Source organism: Anolis sagrei, chromosome 5 (genome assembly GCF_037176765.1).
Source record: "Anolis sagrei isolate rAnoSag1 chromosome 5, rAnoSag1.mat, whole genome shotgun sequence".
NCBI lineage: Eukaryota > Metazoa > Chordata > Lepidosauria > Squamata > Dactyloidae > Anolis > Anolis sagrei.
This window is the reverse complement of record NC_090025.1, coordinates 186,137,843-186,155,930: the sequence shown is the minus strand read 5'-3', so window position 1 is coordinate 186,155,930 and position 18,088 is coordinate 186,137,843. Positions and strand designations below refer to the sequence as shown.

General features: G+C 41.7%; 1 protein-coding gene across 1 annotated transcript in view; it reads right to left on the bottom strand.

The window, feature by feature from the left end:
- ST8SIA1 (ST8 alpha-N-acetyl-neuraminide alpha-2,8-sialyltransferase 1) overlaps positions 1 to 18,088 on the bottom strand; it is a 148,856-nt gene that overhangs the window by 68,817 nt on the left and 61,951 nt on the right. Inside the window, exons 3-4 of the mRNA XM_060776535.2 lie at positions 7,981 to 8,090; positions 3,643 to 3,735 (exon numbers count right to left, since the gene is read on the bottom strand). Of these exons, the coding sequence (XP_060632518.2) occupies positions 3,643 to 3,735; positions 7,981 to 8,090 (203 nt within the window). The remainder of the gene's footprint in view (positions 1 to 3,642; positions 3,736 to 7,980; positions 8,091 to 18,088) is intronic.

Genomic DNA, 18,088 nt, shown 5'->3' with positions numbered 1-18,088 from the left:
CCAAGAAACAGGGTATTTGTTTATTCATGAAGAACTCTCAGTATTTAATTGAAAAACAACCTATCTAAGCGGTTTGCCATTTGGCAGCAAGCCCGAGCACAAACTCTCATATTGCTTTCAAGATTAAATGAAACCATGCTATCTTTTAGAGAAATTAAATTATTGCTTGCGTGCGCGCGCGTGTGTGTTCCCAGATCAGATTTAGCAGAAACAAAAAGACAAATGCATGATGACAAAAGGCACAACTTAAAGGCCATCTTCACTCAAATTTGGTTCAAGCAAAACAAGATCCATTTGCTTTCGGAACGTACAGAAAAGCAGAACATTACACTAAAATTCTGCACACTCTGTTATCTGCCAATTTGCCTTTGGTATCCACCTAAATATTTGCATTTATGTCTAAACTATTCTGTACCTGTCCCTTTGCACATGACAAAATATTTCATTAAATAGCTGGGGAGGGGAGAGCCTGCTATCATACAAAATGTAGAGCTACAGAGAAAAGCACTGCCAGAGCCTTCCTCTTTTTTGCTACTGTTTTGCAAACCTGGCAATCACGTTTGGACTTTTTTCCAGGGCAAAAGGGTAGAGTACATCTTCGTGAAGGTTGCAAAGAAGTACAATTTTCCTATAAAAAGTTTGGTTTGCGCTGCTGGCACCATAGCATGCTTCTATGCGGGAACATCATTCCTCTGTCCATTTCCCCCTCTCCAGAGCATTTTGTGTACTTCTTTCAAAGACATGCCAGTTGGCACCCAACACTCACCCATTTGGCCTCACTCCCAAGTTTCAAATGGAAATATCCTATTTCAGAATCTTTAGCTGAGCCCTAAAATAAGTCTAAGAAAACAAAAGCAAAACCACACTGTATTCTATGTAAATGATCCTTTCCTCTTAAGAGGTTAGTAAAATGTAATCCACATTACATTATATGGTCAGTGTATACCAGGCATGGGCAAACTTCAGCGATCCAGGGGTTTAGGACTTCAACTCCCATAATTCCTAACAGCCTCAGGCTCTTTCCTTTTCCCCCTCTGACGCAAGAATTGTGGGAATTGAAGTCCAAAACATCTGGAGGGCTGAAGTTCGCCAATGCCTGGTATAGACTCCTATAGTGCTGTCCAATGCAATTAAACTGCATTATACGTATGAGTCTAAACCAGTGGTTCTCAACCTGTGGGACCCTAGGTGTTTTGGCCTACAACTCCCAGAAATCCCAGCCAGTTTACCAGCTGTTAGGATTTCTGGGAGTTGAAGGCCAAAAACATCTGGGGACCCCAGGTTGTGAACCACTGGTCTAAACTGACCAGTTTCAAACTATATGTATTATATGGCAGTGTAGGTGAAGCCATACACAACATTTCCATTATTTCCCTGTAGTTCAAGAGAACATTTGCCTATTCCAGAGACTTTTTATAGGGGTAAGGGTGCCTGAAATATAAAAAATTATCTAGGTATTTTAATTACAAAAATGTGAGTCAAGCATTGAAAGGGTTAAATGGATGCAATGACTCAGCAAAAGCTGCCGTTCAATATAAGCAGGTGAACCTGTAGCTTAGTAGGCTTCCGTCGTCGGAGGGAGGCCCCAGTCTGAGAGAGACTTCACTGTGAGAGAGGCCTCAGTGTGAGATAAGCCTCAGCAGTGGTAGGCCTCAGAGTTAGAAGGCCTCACTATGAGTAGGTCTGAGTATGAGAAGGCCTCAGTGTTAGCAGGCCCTCAGTGTGAGAAGGCTTAGTGAGCGAAGTTTAGGTGAGTGAAGCCCCAGGTTGAAGATCTCGTGTGTAAACTACTGTGTGAAGCTGTGAGGGGAGGCTCTGTGAGAGTGAAGCAGTTTATCTGCGTGAGAAAGAAGCCCAGTGTGGAAGCAAAGGAGGAAGTATAAAGAACTTTATTTGTGTTATGGAAACCCTGTTCTTGTAAATAGTGCAACCATATTATTTTACTACAAAGAAAAACCTCCTAAGGAAGATATAACATTGGTCTATGTGTTTTTTAAATCACTTTTGGCTACTGGTGCTGGGTCACACAAGATTGTCACCTTGTTGTGGTAAGGGGGCTTGTGTCTTCCAATGAACCTGCAGGCGTAACCACCGGAGTCATACACTCCCAGGAGTGGCCGCAGGGGAGGTTTCATACCAAGCACAAGATGAAGACCTGAAGGCTTCAATGGCGGATCAGGCAGAGAATAACATGTTACAACAATTGTGAAAGTGGAAGAAGACTGCAACATATTGAGAAGCCACCGTCATTGTGTTAACCATGCCACTGGTTGTGACCTCACTCTGTGAAGACTGTGTGTTGATTGGCTGTGTACCAACCTCCACACATTAAAAAAAAACTCACGCACAGGCGCCGTTGCTGGTAACGTTACTCTGCTATACATTTATGAAGAGAGTCTTTTGTCAATAAGCCCACTCATCCAACAAAGGGAAGGAAATCCATTGGTAAAAGCTATAAGAGCACTAATTCAATACAAACAGTAAGTTATAGAAATATATATATGTCCGTCCCTCCCTTAACATCATAATGATATGCCCATCATAAAAGCAATCCAATTACTGAGTTTTACTTCAATGTTTTGTATTCAAGGTTGGAAAAAACCTTATCAATTACAGCCATATTGCTAAAAGACACACATACATTTACATTCATTATTTCAGGGAAAATTACAGAAGCTTCAAATAGTTAATTCAGGGCTCCCACTCAATTCCTATTATTGAAGTAATGGAGCAACAACATTTTTGCCAGTACTGAGCAATTAGCATTCTTGCTTATATTATCAAACTGTCACCAATTTGTACAATTATGTTGCTTTTCTGGAGTAATGATGCCTATGGGAAGAAGGGATTTTTTCCAGCTCCATGTGACTATATAAACCTGGTGTGCATCTGCACTGTAGAATTAATGCAGTTTATCACCACTTGAACTGCCATGGATCAATGCTATGTAATCCTGGGAGTTGTCATTTGGTGATGCATCACCACTCTGGCAGAGAAGGTTAAAGTCCTTGGGAAACTACAACTCCCATGATTCTATAGCATTGGGCCATGGCAGTTCAAGTGATTTCAAACTGTATTGATTCTTCAGTGTAGATCAGGCATGGGCAAACTTTTGCCCTCCATGTGTTTTGGATTTCAACTCCCACAATTCCTAACAGCCGGTAGGCTGTTAGGAATTGTGGGAGTTGAAGTCCAAAACACCTGGAGGGTCAAAGTTTGCCCATGCCTGGTGTAAATGCATTCTAATTAAATAGAGGATAATTGCCAGATAGGTTGTTATTCCTGTATCTTATTTAACCACCCACGATTTCTGAAATGTCAGGCCTATCTCCACAGCCATGTGGATTAGAATCATGTTGAAAAATCCAGATTAAGAAAGCAGGATACTGTATGCAGAACAATATTTCAAGTTTGATTCCCAACTGTGCAAACCTGGCCATCATATCTTGGCACCGCAAATGCACCTTGGTTAGCCAGCTGAAGTGCGTCAAAGCAGTGTAAAGATTTACCAACCCATCAAATGAAAACCTGCTAGGAATATATTTATTTCCGTTCTGACACTTCAGCCATGAACACTCCTGCTTTGTTCCCTTGCTCAGAACGCCAGTCCCTTCCAGAAGAAACAAGCAACCTGCTGCTTACCTTTTCTTAATGATGCTAGGATTTGCGGTTACCAGCTGAGTTTTGGACCCAACATCTTTGCTGTACTCACTGGTGAGGGGAGGAAGGTTGCATCTGGAAAGAACAGAAAAAATATGGATTTCAGCTTCTCTTCTTATTTTATACTAGCTGTACCCGTCACACTTTGCTGTGGCCAACCTTCCCTCCATCTTTCTCTCCTCCTTTCTTTCTCTCCCTCCCTCCCTCCCTCCCTCCCTCCCTCCCTCCCTCCCTCCCTCCTTCCTTCCTTCCTTCCTTCCTTCCTTCCTTCCTTCCTTCCTTCCCTTTTTTCTTTCATTCTCTCCTCCTTTCTCTTCCTTTTCGCTTCCTCTCCCACCCCTTTTCTTTCCCTTCCTCTTTTTCCCTTTTCTTCCTTCTCTACCTACTCCTGGACTACAACTTCCAGGAGTCCTCCTGCTAGATCTACCTACCTACCTATCTATCTCTATCTTATGTATCTGTAGGATTCCTGGGAGTTGGAATCTAGGAATAGGAACTTGGAAATATGCAGGGACTGGGATGCTCTCAAACAAATCCAAGGAGAAGAAAGCTTGCAGTTTGGAAGCAATGCATTTGGATCATCCTCCTCTCCTAAAGGGCCTGTTCTAGGGGATGATGGGAGCTGTAGTCTGGAAGAGAGTGTGGATATGCTATTGTGTGTTTTGTTTGCCAGCAGGAGGCATTTTGCACATGCACTGTAGCATCTTTTTGCCTTTTTGGCTTTTTAAGTCCCTTCTGCTGTGTTTTTATGAGTGGTGGTCACTTGTTGGCCTGATAGGTGTATTGTGTCCAAATTTGGTGTCAATTTGTCCAGTAGTTTTTGAGTTATGTTAATCTCACAAACAAACATTACATTGCCAGGCAATCAAATGCCAATCAAGGTGATCAGTTGAAACATTCACATCTGGCTCCAGCAGACAAGACTCCTTTGTCTCACCACAGATATATAAACCTTTTTTTCTTAGTTCCAACAGATCTCACTACCTCTGAGGATGCTTGCCATAAACGTCAGGAGAAAATGACTTTAGAACATGGCCATTTAGCCTGAAAAAACCTACAACAACCCAGAACATTACATTTTTATTTATATAGATATACAATGCATGTGTGTATCTATATATATTTCTTTTGCACCATTTTAAAAAATAATGAAATTCCCTCTCCATTGTACTCAGCCAGCACAAAAGACTGGCATGGCCAAATAAATTGTTAGGAACCCATCATGAGTTCAGTGGCAGGGTGTATTTCTGTTGGGTTTCATCCCTGGACTGCACAAGTCTCTTGTGTAATCAAGACTCCAGGCTCAATGAGTAGATAGACTAGATATAGGATTAGGCTCAGTCAACTTATGATGACTCCAAGAGTGCATCTACACTGCAGAATGGATGCAGTTTGGCACCGCTTTAACTGTCATGACTTAATGCTATGGAGTCCTGGGTGCTGTAGTTTGATGAGGGGCCAGCAATCTTTGGTAGACCTTGCAAAACTACAGCTTCCATGATTGCATAGCATTGAACTAGGGCAGTTAAAGGTGGCATCAAACTACATTCATTCTGTGTAGTTGAACCCTAAGATGACCTTATCATGGTGTTTCCTTGGCAAGATTTGTTCAAACTGAATTAATTCTAGAGTGTAGATGTATCCTATAACTATTAATTGTGCCAAGATAGGGGGAGTTTGCTTCTTTAGATGTACTGGAAACCTCACAATTCCTCACTATTGCCTATGGCTGATGGGAGTCTAGCTGTAGTCTAGCAACGTCAGGAGAACATATGTCCCACTCCTGCTCGGATCTATTGTTCAAATGAATGTCTTCCCCCCAGTTAATAACATTACAGCTCATGACTGGTCTTGCACTGTTTGTTAAGGAACTCCTGCAGTCATAAAGGAGCTATGTTTTGTTTTTTCTCTCTGCAGGATGTTTCTTCACACAACACTGAAGAGCGAGAAGAAATTGGCTGGGCTTCCAGATGGTGACTCAGTAAGAAACCGGCTGTTCAGCCAAAATCCTTGGCTTCCAGACAATGAAACAAGGATAGCATGCTGGCTGGCTCTGCGAGTTCTGATAACCCAAACCCAATTACTTTCCCCCCCTTTTCTTTTCTTTTTTTTAGTAGTAACAATACTGTTAAGTACAATTGTTCAATCATGAGAATAGTCTTATTTAACACTCTATATTTATCTTTCCCCTTTATTCTGTAAATGAGACCCTTCCATTTTGCTTCCTATGTCCTTCTGCTTTGACCCGTCGTATAGTAACTTTTCCTTTCGCTAATATAATCTTGGAGAAGGCATTTAGCTAGATATTTATACCAAGTTTTTATATCCCATTTCTTGTGGTCCTTCCATTTGATTGCTTTGATTGCCTCTATCGTGTGTTTTATTATTTCCTCACTTTCTTTATATTCCCCTTTACTTTCCAATTTCTGGGTGAAAAATTGAGTCTTGTTCCATTCTATATTTATTCCTAATAGCTCCTCCATTTCCTTCCTGATTATTTCATGGAACTTTTGGATTTTTTCACATTCATAGAATCATAGAATCAAAGAGTTGGAAGAGACCTCATGGGCCATCCAGTCCAACCCCCTGCCAAGAAGCAGGAATATTGCATTCAAATCACCCCTGACAGATAGCCATCCAGCCTCTGTTTAAAAGTTTCCAAAGAAGGAGCCTCCACCACATTCCAGGGCAGAGAGTTCCACTGCTGAATGGCTCTCACAGTCAGGAAGTTCTTCCTCATGTTCAGATGGAATCTCCTCTCTTGTAGTTTGAAGCCATTGTTCCACTGCGTCCTAGTCTCCAGGGAAGCAGAAAACAAGCTTGCTCCCTCCTCCCTGTGGCTTCCTCTCACATATTTATACATGGCTATCATATCTCCTCTCAGCCTTCTCTTCTTCAGGCTAAACATGCCCAGTTCCCTAAGCCGCTCCTCATAGGGCTTGTTCTCCAGACCCTTGATCATTTTAGTCGCCCACATTCCAGCTTGTCAATATCTCTCTTCAATTGTGGTGCCCAGAATTGGACACAATATTCCAGGTGTGGTCTAACCAAAGCGGAATAGAGGGGTAGCATGACTTCCCTAGATCTAGACACTAGGCTCCTATTGATGCAGGCCAAAATCCCATTGGCTTTTTTTGCCGCCACATCACATTGTTGGCTCATGTTTAACTTGTTGTCCACGAGGACTCCAAGATCTTTTTCACACGTACTGCTCTCAAGCCAGGCGTCCCTCATTTTGTATCTTTGCATTTCGTTTTTCCTGCCAAAGTGGAGTATCTTGCATTTGTCACTGTTGAACTTCATTTTGTTAGTTTTGGCCCATCTCTCTAATCTGTCAAGATCGTTTTGAATCCTGCTCCTGTCCTCTGGAGTATTGGCTATCCCTCCCAATTTGGTGTCGTCTGCAAACTTGATGATCCTGCCTTCTAGCCCTTCATCTAAGTCATTAATAAAGATGTTGAACAGGACCAAGCCCAGGATGGAACCCTGCGGCACTCCACTAAGTGGAGTGCATCATTCCCACCACATGTGGGTGTATATTCCTATTTGTTGAAGATTTGTTGTTTGTTCCATAATAAAGACTTTGTTGCATCATCAAAAACTCTAAAGACCATCACTTCAGAAAAATCCCTGAGAACCTCTTTGAGGCACCCCTGGCTTCCCGCTGGGCTTAAAGTATACATCCTATAAAAAAGTACAGCTGTTACAGGCCCAGCGCGCAACAGAACAAGATCTTTAGTGATATTCTCTATGTTTACTATATTTAGACATAGCCTAGCCTTATTATTGTCTTTATGTTTATGTTTATTTATACCCTGCTTTTCTTCTCTACAAAGGAGCCCCAAATTGGCTTGCATTAAAAGCATTTCAATATAATTGAAAATCTATACATATACAAACATTAAAATGGAATTAACTATCAATAGTATTTAAAAAATCACAGTTAAAATCCATACAATCCATATGCGCTCTAGTTTTTTTTAAATCTGTGGAATAGATGTATACTGTGCAATATTAAACCACAGTTCACAAGTTCTGTTATCCTCTCTTGGGAAAAATTGGGTCACAAGTTCTTCATAATGAAACCAGACAAAGTAGACCTCTTCTTGTTCTTTCGCTTTGACGAAGGCACTTTTGCTCTGTTCCTTCTAAAAGGCCTTGCAAGAAAAGTGGAGGGATGCCTGCCAAGATTTGTACACACTCCTATAAATCACCCCAGGAGGAACAGAAAGGAGGAACAGTTACAGTTGAATAGCCACAAACAAGGCAGGGTTGCATTCAAAGGCTGTGGAAGAAGGGAGGGGGGAAACAAAGACTTACCGCATGACAAAGTCCGCTTGATCTATTTGTCTGCCACAGTTACTCTTCTTCAAAATCCCACCGTTCCCAACCACAGAGCATTTTTTCAGGGGCAGCTGGAAAGGAGTTGCCTAGAAATAGAAACATTTGCAATGGAGAAGATCACATAGGCACTTCCTTTGGAAGCCAGCAACACTTCACAAATTTTGCAAAAAAAAGGAAAAACAGGTGTGAAACTAAGTATATAAACACAGTAGGGCTTTTTCTTTGCAGAACTAACGTGGTTCACGTTTTCTTTAACAGTAGTACTGAACAAACTCAAAATTCAAGATAGCCTTCTCCTGCACTCATGTGAAGGTGTTCCCTTTGGCAATCCCTTTGGCAATCCTTGAAGGCTGATAACAGAGAACTGAGTTTATTAGTAAAGGTAAAGGTTTCTCCTTGACATTAAGTCTAGAATCATAGAATCAAAGAGTTGGAAGAGACCTCATGGGCCATCCAGTCCAACCCCCTGCCAAGAAGCAGGAATATTGCATTCAAATCACCCCTGACAGATGGCCATCCAGCCTGTTTAAAAGCTTCCAAAGAAGGACCCTCCACCACACTCCGGGGCAGAGAGTTCCACTGCTGAACAGTTCTCACAGTCAGGAAGTTCTTCCTCATGTTCAGATGGAATCTCCTCTCTTGTAGTCCAACTCTGAGCGTTGGTGCTCATCTCAATTTTGAAGCTGAAGAGCCGCCGTTGTCCGTAGACACACCTCCTAGGTCATGTGGTCGGCATGACTGCATGGAGCACCGTTACCTTCCCACTGGAGCGGTACTTATTGATCTACCTTTGCATGTTTTTGAACTGCTAGGTTGGCAGAAGCTGGGGCTATCAATGGGAGCTCACTTAATTCCACGGATTCAAACCACCACCTTCCAATCAGCAAGTTCAGTAGATCAGATGTTTAACCCACAGTGCCCCCATGGCCCCAAGGGCTTATTAGTATGGAAATGGAAAATAATAATAATAATAATAATATGTATTTATACCCTGCCACCATCTCCCCCATGGGGACTCGGAACGACTTACATGAGGCCAAGCCCAAACAGCAATTACAATAAAGAAAAAACCAAAGCACAAACCGAAAACGTAAACAATAAACAATAGCATCATATTAACATAAAACATATGCATACATAACAATGTAAAAATTACAATAAGCATAGGCACAATAATAATGGGCGGGTTACATGTAATGATTAAAAGACAAACTGATTAAAACTAATTAAAAACATGGGTGAGGTAAAGAAGAGAAGCAGGTGATTGGCGGAGGAGAGCTCAATTATGGGGTGGGGTGTGGGGAAGCATAATAATAATAATAATAATAATAATAATAATAATAATAATAATGTGTTGTACCCCACCTTGAGCCTTAAGGAGTGGCAAGTAACAAATAAAATTATTATTATTATTATTATTATTATTATTACTATTACTATTACTATTATTTGTTAATTTCTACTCCTTAAGGCTCGAGGTGGGGTACAACACTTTGAGCCTTAAGGAGAGGGAGGTGACAAATATAATAATAATAATAATAATAATAATAATAATAATAATTATTATTATTATTATTATTATTTGAAACACAACAAGATGTGTCCACAGCAGACAAGATCAATCTGCTGGCTGTTGTATTGGATCACATGGCGGACACTTCCCAAGTGTCTAGGACTGTGTGATGTATCGACAAATAATGCGTGCAGATCCCAGTAAGGTGGCCTTCTGCAGCTGGCAGATGGTAATTTTGTCAGCACCGATTGTGTTTAAGTGCAGGCCAAGGTCTTTAGGCACTGTACCCAGTGTGCGGATCACCACTGGGACCACTTTACTGGCTTGTGCCAGAGGCTTTGCAGTTCAATCTTTAAATAATAATAATAATAATAATTATTATTATTATTATTATGATTATTGATACAAAAGCACAGTATGTCACAGCAAATGAGATCTATATGCTGGATTTTGTATAACAAAATCACAAGTCGAACACTTCCCAAGTATCTAGGCCTGTGTGATGTATTTTCGAATGATGCGCGCAGATCCAAGTAATTATTATTATTATTTTATTATTGTTGTTATTATTTGTTAATTGCTACTCCTTAAGGCTTGAGGTGGGGTACCACATAGTTAAAATACATATGTAAGACATAAGAAAGGGGCTGTGGTGGTGCATCAGGTTAAACCGCTAAGCTGCAGAGTTTCCTAACCGGAATGTAGGTGGTTCAAATCCACAGGATGGGGTGAGCTCCAATTGTAAGCCCCAGCTTCTGCCAACATAGCAGTTCAAAAACATTCAAATGTGAGTAGATCAATAGGTATCACATCAGCGGGAAAGTAACAGTGCTCATGCAGTGATGCCGGCCACATGACCTAGGGGACATCCACGGACAACGCCAGCTCTTCAGCTTAGAAGTAGAGATGAGCACCACCACCCAGAGTCAGACTCGACTAGACTTAATGTCAATAGAAAAACTTTACCTTTAAGACATAAGACCATTAAAACACATATGTTAAAAGACATGAACCTAACATTAAGCATCCAATTTCTTGCCTACATCATAATGTGTTGTTCTTTCTTAGAAGGATTAATTGCTCCCTTTCTTACCATCTCACTCAAGGCATACGTCAGTTATCATGTCAATGTCTTTCTTGAACATCTTGTTTCTATAGTCCCATTACAAACAGAAAATTCTTAAGCAGCTGACGTTCACATAAAGGCTACAGTCAAATCTTGAGTTTTAAATTATACACACACACTTCAAAAATGAACTCCGAATGTGAAATCCCTTTGAAATAGATCTCAGGTTATACTGTTTGTATCTGTTTTTGTCCCAGCACCATATTTTAGAAGTAAGATTGCTTTAGTTATTACTAGTGGTATTAGTCTTTGTAAGGATTTTTGTCTCCTATGTTCAGTATGTATTGGTTATATTACAAGGCCTTCCGCTTTTGTGGAGGTTAGAAGTGCAGGATTTCCATGAAAGTAGAGCCACAAATAAAAAACTCCTGGGATATGTAGTTTGCCAAGGGGCCACCACTGTTTCATACAGAAGGCAAAATACAGCTCCTAGGATTTAATAGACCGAGGCAGTTAAAGTGGTATCACACTGCATTAATTCAACAGTGTAGATCAGTGGTTCTCAACCTGGGGTCCCCAGATGTTTTTGGCCTACAACTCCCAGTTTACCAGCTGTTAGGATTTTTGGGAGTTGGAGGCCAAAAACATCTGGGGACCCCAGGTTGAGAACCACTGGTGTAGATGCACCCCATGCTGCGGCACGGTGAATTCACTCCAGGTCTTATTCTTAATGTCAAAGGAGTTATCCAATGTGCTGAACTTTTCCTCCTCAAATATATTCTGCACCTTGGATAGGTCATTAAGAGTTTATATTAAAACCTGCATTGGCTTCATAGCTCAGCTGGCACTGGAGACATCGCTTGTCCCTTGCTCAAGTTCAGATCATTATTTTCCTCAGAAGCCATACTAACAGCCTATGTGAGTTTTCTTCATTGAGAATATTTCCTCTTTTTTCTTCAGACGGAACTTACTAAACCAAATATGGTGAAATCACACATTCATAAAACCAAGAACTGGCAGAATGATAACAAAAAGTGGAAGCAATGCAGCAGACCAGTAATAAAACTAAAGACATGAGCAAATACTCGTAACAGAGAATGGTTGGTAGCACTAAAAGCATGCCATGGAAACTTCACAGGAATAGAATTACAGAAGAAAAAGATCTTGGAGTCCTCGTGGACAACAAGTTAAACATGAGCCAACAATGTGATGTGGCGGCAAAAAAAGCCAATGGGATTTTGGCCTGCATCAATAGGAGCATAGTGTCTAGATCTAAGGAAGTAATGCTACTCCTCTATTCCGCTTTGGTTAGACCACATCTGGAATATTGTGTCCAATTCTGGGCACCACAATTCAAGAGAGATATTGACAAGCTGGAATGTGTCCAGAGGAGGGCGACTAAAATGATCAAGAGTCTGGAGAACAAGCCCAATGAGGAGCAACTTAAGGAGCTGGGCATGTTTAGCCTGAAGAAGGCTGAGAGGAGATATGATAGTCATGTATAAATATGTGAGAGGAAGCCACAGGGAGGAGGGAGCAAGCTTGTTTTCTGCTTCCTTGGAGACTAGGACGTGGAACAATGGCTTCAAACTACAAGAAAGGAGATTCCATCTGAACATGAGGAAGAACTTCCTGACTGGGAGAGCCGTTCAGCAGTGGAACTCTCTGCCCCGGGGTGTGGTGGAGGCTCCTTCTTTGGAAGCTTTTAAACAGAGGCTGGATGGCCATCTGTCAGGGGTGATTTGAATGCAATATTCTTGCTTCTTGGCAGAATGGGGTTGGACTGGATGGCCCATGAGGTCTCTTCCAACTCTTTGATTCTATGATTCTATGGAGGACTCAGAGATGCCAGGGGAAAATAATTCTCTATGCATTTGCTAGTGCTCCATATGGTCAATGTCTGGTGAAAGTTGACCGTAAAGTCATGCTGGAGAATCTACATATCCCAAGAACAGTGTTCTCTCAGGTTAAAAAAAATAGCATTTTCAAGGGGGCTCTATGCCCCTAACCCCAGTGCATGTGCATAGCACTATGATGCCACTTTAATTTCTATCTCATAGACCAGTGGGGAAGTGCTTTGGCTAGGTGAAAAAGAGATTGTCCTGAAATTGTCTTTTGAATTTGTGGAATTTAAAAATCTCCTAATCCACACCTAGATCTATTAGGCTACACCATTTTACAATTGTAACAAGCCTTTTAATTATGCCCATTTCCTATGGAGACTAGCAATATTGTATGGAAAATGTAAATAATATTTATAGTTTCCTAATCCAGGAAGCGCAACGTTTGAGGTGCCTCGTTGCTTCAGGCAGTTAAAAATTAATTCTGGCACCCAAGAATATAAACATCTTCTGGGTTCTTTAGCAACCTGCTTCCCTCGGAAAAGGTTACTTTGGTGACTAAGAATCTCAAGTATTGTTTATAGCTGGCTAAACTATCATCACAATATAATTACACTTTAACAGCTACCAGGATAATGAGCACTGGCAATATTTCCTAAGAGGAAAACCCTCCATTGGTTGAGTGCTTTCATTGTGGAATGGTAGATTCAGTTACATGGTAGCATCAATTGCATACATGCCATGGGACCGAGAAAAAATTGATAAGCTTGGGTCCAGGCTACCTGATGGACCATATCTATATAAATAAAAAATGTAATGTTCATTTGTGGGATTAACATAACTCAAAAACCACTAGACGAATTGCTGCCAAATTTGGCCACAAGACACCTACTAACCCAAGGACTGACCATTACTCAAAAAATTGATTTTGTCATTTGCGAGTTGTAGTTGCTGAGATTTATATTTTACTTACAATCAAAGAGCATTCTGAACTCCACCAATGATGGAATTGAACCAAACGTGGCACACAGGACTCCCGTGACCAGCAGGAAACACTAGAAGGGTTTGGTGGGCATTGACTTTGAGTTTGGGAGTTATAGTTCACCTACGTCCAGAGAGCATTGTGGACTCAAACAATGATGGATCTGGACCAAACTTTACACAAATATTCCATTTTTTTTTGGTCGTGTCAGGAGTGACTCCTGGTGTGAGAGAATTGGCCGTCTGCAAGGATGTTGCCCAGGGGACGCCTGGATGATTTGATGTTTTTATCATCCTTGTGGGAGGCTTCTCTCATGTCCCCGCATGAGGAGCTGGAGCTGACAGAGGGAGCTCATCCGCCTCTCCCCGGATTTGAACCTGCAACCTGTCGGTCTTCAGTCCTGCCGACACAAGGGTTTAACCCACTGCGCCACCAGGGGCTCCAAATATTCCATATGCCTAAATATGAACACAGATGGAGTTGGCGGAAATAGACCTTGACATTTGGGAGTTGTAGTTACTGGGATTTATAGTTCACCTACAATCAAAGAGCATGCTGAATCCCACCAATGACAGAACTGGGGCAAACTTCTCACATACTTAAAGCCATCCAGTCCAACTCCATTCACCAGGGCAAGAAAACGTAATCAAAGCCCTCCTGACAAAGAGTCATCCAGCCATAGATATAGATAGATATATATGATTCACGCACACAGGGAGAGATATAGTATCCTAGATTTGAAAGGGACCCCTAAAGAAGGACAATTATGTGTTGCATGTTCCAGAGCAGGCAAATCAGACAATTGCCACATCAACACTGACAAAGAAACAGCAAGAAACACTGTTTTCCCACAAGCATAAAGACATTATCTATATTAGAAACCAACACTTCTTAATTCCTTTGTTTTCCAGATCACCAGACTGGGCCACAGCAACGCGTGGCAGGGGATGGCTAGTCTTTCCATAAAAGATCTTTGAGAGAGGTGTTCCTTTGGATATCATTTGTAATGGACTGGTCTACCTTACAGGGTTGGTGTGAAGGCAATAGACAGGCATGGCTTGGAAAAGCTAAGGGTAGTACGGGCGTGGACCATTCAGGCAGCTTCATGGCTAGAAGTGCGGTCTGATTGACTGATGACATTGGAGTTGTTTAGCAACTGGAGATGGGCAGAGCCAAAGGGAAAGGAAGGAGCTAAGGCAGGCATAATTGTCAGTTGGGAGTTTGGTGTTTGAAGAGTTAGTTAGGAAATTTGAAGGGGAAGGAAGGAAGGAAGAGTATTGGGAACTGTTTGTTAGGAAGATACCCCTTTGAGGAAAATAGAGACTTCAGGGAGAAGGCGTAAGAAATTTAGTAGGCCTCTATAGTGTTAGAGTGTTGGTGTGGAAAGAGGATTCATAAGGTTCAAAATTACCTGTTTGTCTTCCTGTGTGTGGAACATTGTTTTGAGAAACTCAAGTTATAAGACCATTCTCTGTAAAAGTATAGCCTGTCGGTTTATTGAAACCACAACACTTTACTGTTCAAGAACAAAATAAACAACATATTCTTGTTTCATTTCACCTGAAGGGTTTGTGTGTCTTCTTAAACATTCTGGCAAGGAGGTGGCCTATGAAGCAATAGAAGGTGGCAGTAAAAGAAACCTTAATAATAAGTATTTAGTGGCAGCAAAGAAATACTTAATATACAGAGGTGGCATCCGTGTGCAGGTACAGCTGTACCAGGAGCTCCAGTTTTGTTTGCTTTGCATTGAATGTTTGTTGTAGTCCTAAGTTTCAGGGACTCTGCAGATAGGTGGCTTCTTTTGGCTGCAATCATAGGGCAAGCCATCTGTCAATTATCATTAGGTCCCCTGGTCCCGCCCCCTTTTTGGGTTTTGGAGGGAATAGGAGCCATTTTGGGCCAGTCCACACAGAGAAGCCTTTCATTTAGGACATAAAACCAAGAGCTTCTGTAGAAAGCTTCATCTTCTACAGCTTGGCCGGGGAGATACAGCCCATAGCTTGGCCGGGGAGAAAAGGCCCCATGGCTTGGCCGGGAGATATACAGCCTTACAGCTCCTTTGCTGAGGGAATCCATTCTCACAGCACTTCAGTCAGCCATCACTGAAAACTGAACTCCTTCTTTTTCCCGTGGAAGTCTACAAAGCTCTACTTGGTAAGGGTCACTCGCGGAAGCCAGAAGCAGTTGGTGTAGGGGCTCCACGCCAACAGAGGCAAAGACAGACTGCCCAGATTAGAAGTTTAGGATTTCCCCATTAGTTAAAATACAGTTATGAAGATAGTGCCTGTTCCCAGTGGACAAGATTGAGAGAGCCAATAGACTATGAAGAAAGCCTTGAAGTACCTGTTTGTTTTCAATAATAAACTTTGTTAAACCTTTGAGCAATCTAAAGACGCTGTTTAAGGAAATCCAAAGGCCTTTAATCTGAAGCAGCCCCGGCGTCCCATTTGGCACGCAGAATTTATGTCTTTTGTACAGGCCCAGCGTGCGACAGCACAATCCCATTGTCCTGCCTTGTGTGTGCCTGTGCGTGTGTCCCTTGTCCCTCACAGCCTTGCCTGGCCATACCTTGATGTCAAGGCTTTTATTGCATTATCACTCTCATGTGTCTATTTAAAACAGTGATTATCAACTTGTGGTCCCCAGGTGTTTTGGCCTACAACTCCCAGAAATCCCAGCCAGTTCACCAGGTGTTAGGATTTCTGGGAGTTGAAGGTCAAAACATCTGGGGACCCACAGGTTGAGAACTACTGGCTTAGAAGAATCATAATAGAAAGTCTTCTCCATGACAGCTCCAAGACCCTGGAACTCTCTTCTTCAGTCAATCAATATGTTTATTATGTCAGTGCAGTGTTCCCTCGCTACTTCGTGGTTCACTTTTCGCGGACTCGCTGTTTTGCGGGTTTTTGTGTGGAAGGGGGTTTCACCCTCCCCCTCAAGAGAGAGGCAGCCAATCATAAAAGAGAGGGGGGATACAAAGCAGTATGTAAATCATAGCCTTATAGCCCTTTCCTTATATCTAGCAAAAAAAGTGTGGTGCCTTTAAATCTATCCTCACTTTTACCTCACTCTCGGAATGCTATATATATATATATATATATATATATATATATATACACACACACACACACACACACACACACACACACACACACATACACACATACTAGCTGTCCCCTGCCACGCATTGCTGTGGCCCAGTCTGTTGATCTGAAAAATAAAGTAATGAGAAAGTGTTGGTTTCGAATATACGTAATTTCTTTATGCTTGTGGGTAAACAGTATTTCTTGCTGTTTCTTTGTCAGTGTTGATGTGGAGAGTGTCTGGTTTGCCAACCCTGGAACATGCAACATATCATTGTTCTTCTTTAAGGGTCCCTTTCAAATCTATGATATTATATCTCTCTGTGTGTGAATCATATCTATTTATATCTATATCGATGGCTGGATGGCTCTTTGTCAGGAGGACTTTGATTACGTTTTCTTGCCCTGATGAAGGGAGTTGGATTGGATGGCCTTAAGTATTTTCTGTTGGTCATGGGGGTCTGTGTGGGAAGTTTGCCCCGATTCTGTTGTTCGTGGGGTTCAGAATGCTCTTTGATTATAGGTGAACTGTGAATCCCAGTGACTACAACTCCCAAATGTCAAGGTGTATTTCCCACCAAACTCCATCTGTGTTCATATTTGGGCATATTGAGTGCTTGTGCCAAGTTTGGTCCAGATCCATCATTGTTTGAGTCCACAGTGCTCTCTGGATGGAGGTGAACTGCAACTCCAAAACTCAAGGTTGATGCCCACCAAACCCTTCCAGTATTTTCTGTTGGTCATGGAAGTTCTGTGTGCCACGTTTGGTTCAATTCCATCATTGACCGAGTTCAGAATGCTCTCTGATTGTAGGTGAATTATAAATCCCAGCAACTACAACTCCCAAATGACAAAATCATAATTTTTTGAGTGATGGTCACTCCTTGTGTTGTGAGATGTTTCGTTGCCAAATTTAGTGTGATTTCGTTCATTGGTTCTGTTGTTTTTAAGGTACTCATTATGCACAGAGCATTTTTATATATATAGATACACACACACACACACACACACACAAACACACCCTACTTCATGGATTTTCACTTTTTGCGGGTGGAACGTAACGTTGTGTTACATAGTGTAATCCAACGTGTACAGTAAACTGTTTATTTAAAACTGTGAGTATGTACATGTGAAATGAAATCCTTAGAAGAAACGAAATCTTCTAAGACATTCTTCTTAACTCATTGGCTGCTCTTCCCTTTTGCTCACCTACAGATAGTCTCAGGAGAGCTCAACAGTTTTGATAAAAACCTAATCATATAATTCAGCTTTGACCCCCCCCCCCCCCCGGCCGCCCGTGTTCCTTATATTGGAAGGCAAGCACAAAAGAGATTCATGCAGCAACCTTTTATTGTGTGTAAGAAGGTAGCTGCAGAACAGGCAAACAGGACTTTGTATTATTTCCATAACAATCTGGAGTCACTGTAGTGCATCACCTTTATAGTGCTAACAACTCATAACCTGACACTTTATTGAGTTCGTTTTAATGCAGGGATGGGCATCTTTATGGCTGCAGAAGTCCAATTCCAAACAGTAACTAGAAGTTATGTTACATCATTTCTCGTCCAAAAGAGAAAGTATTTCAGAGGACCTCTGGGG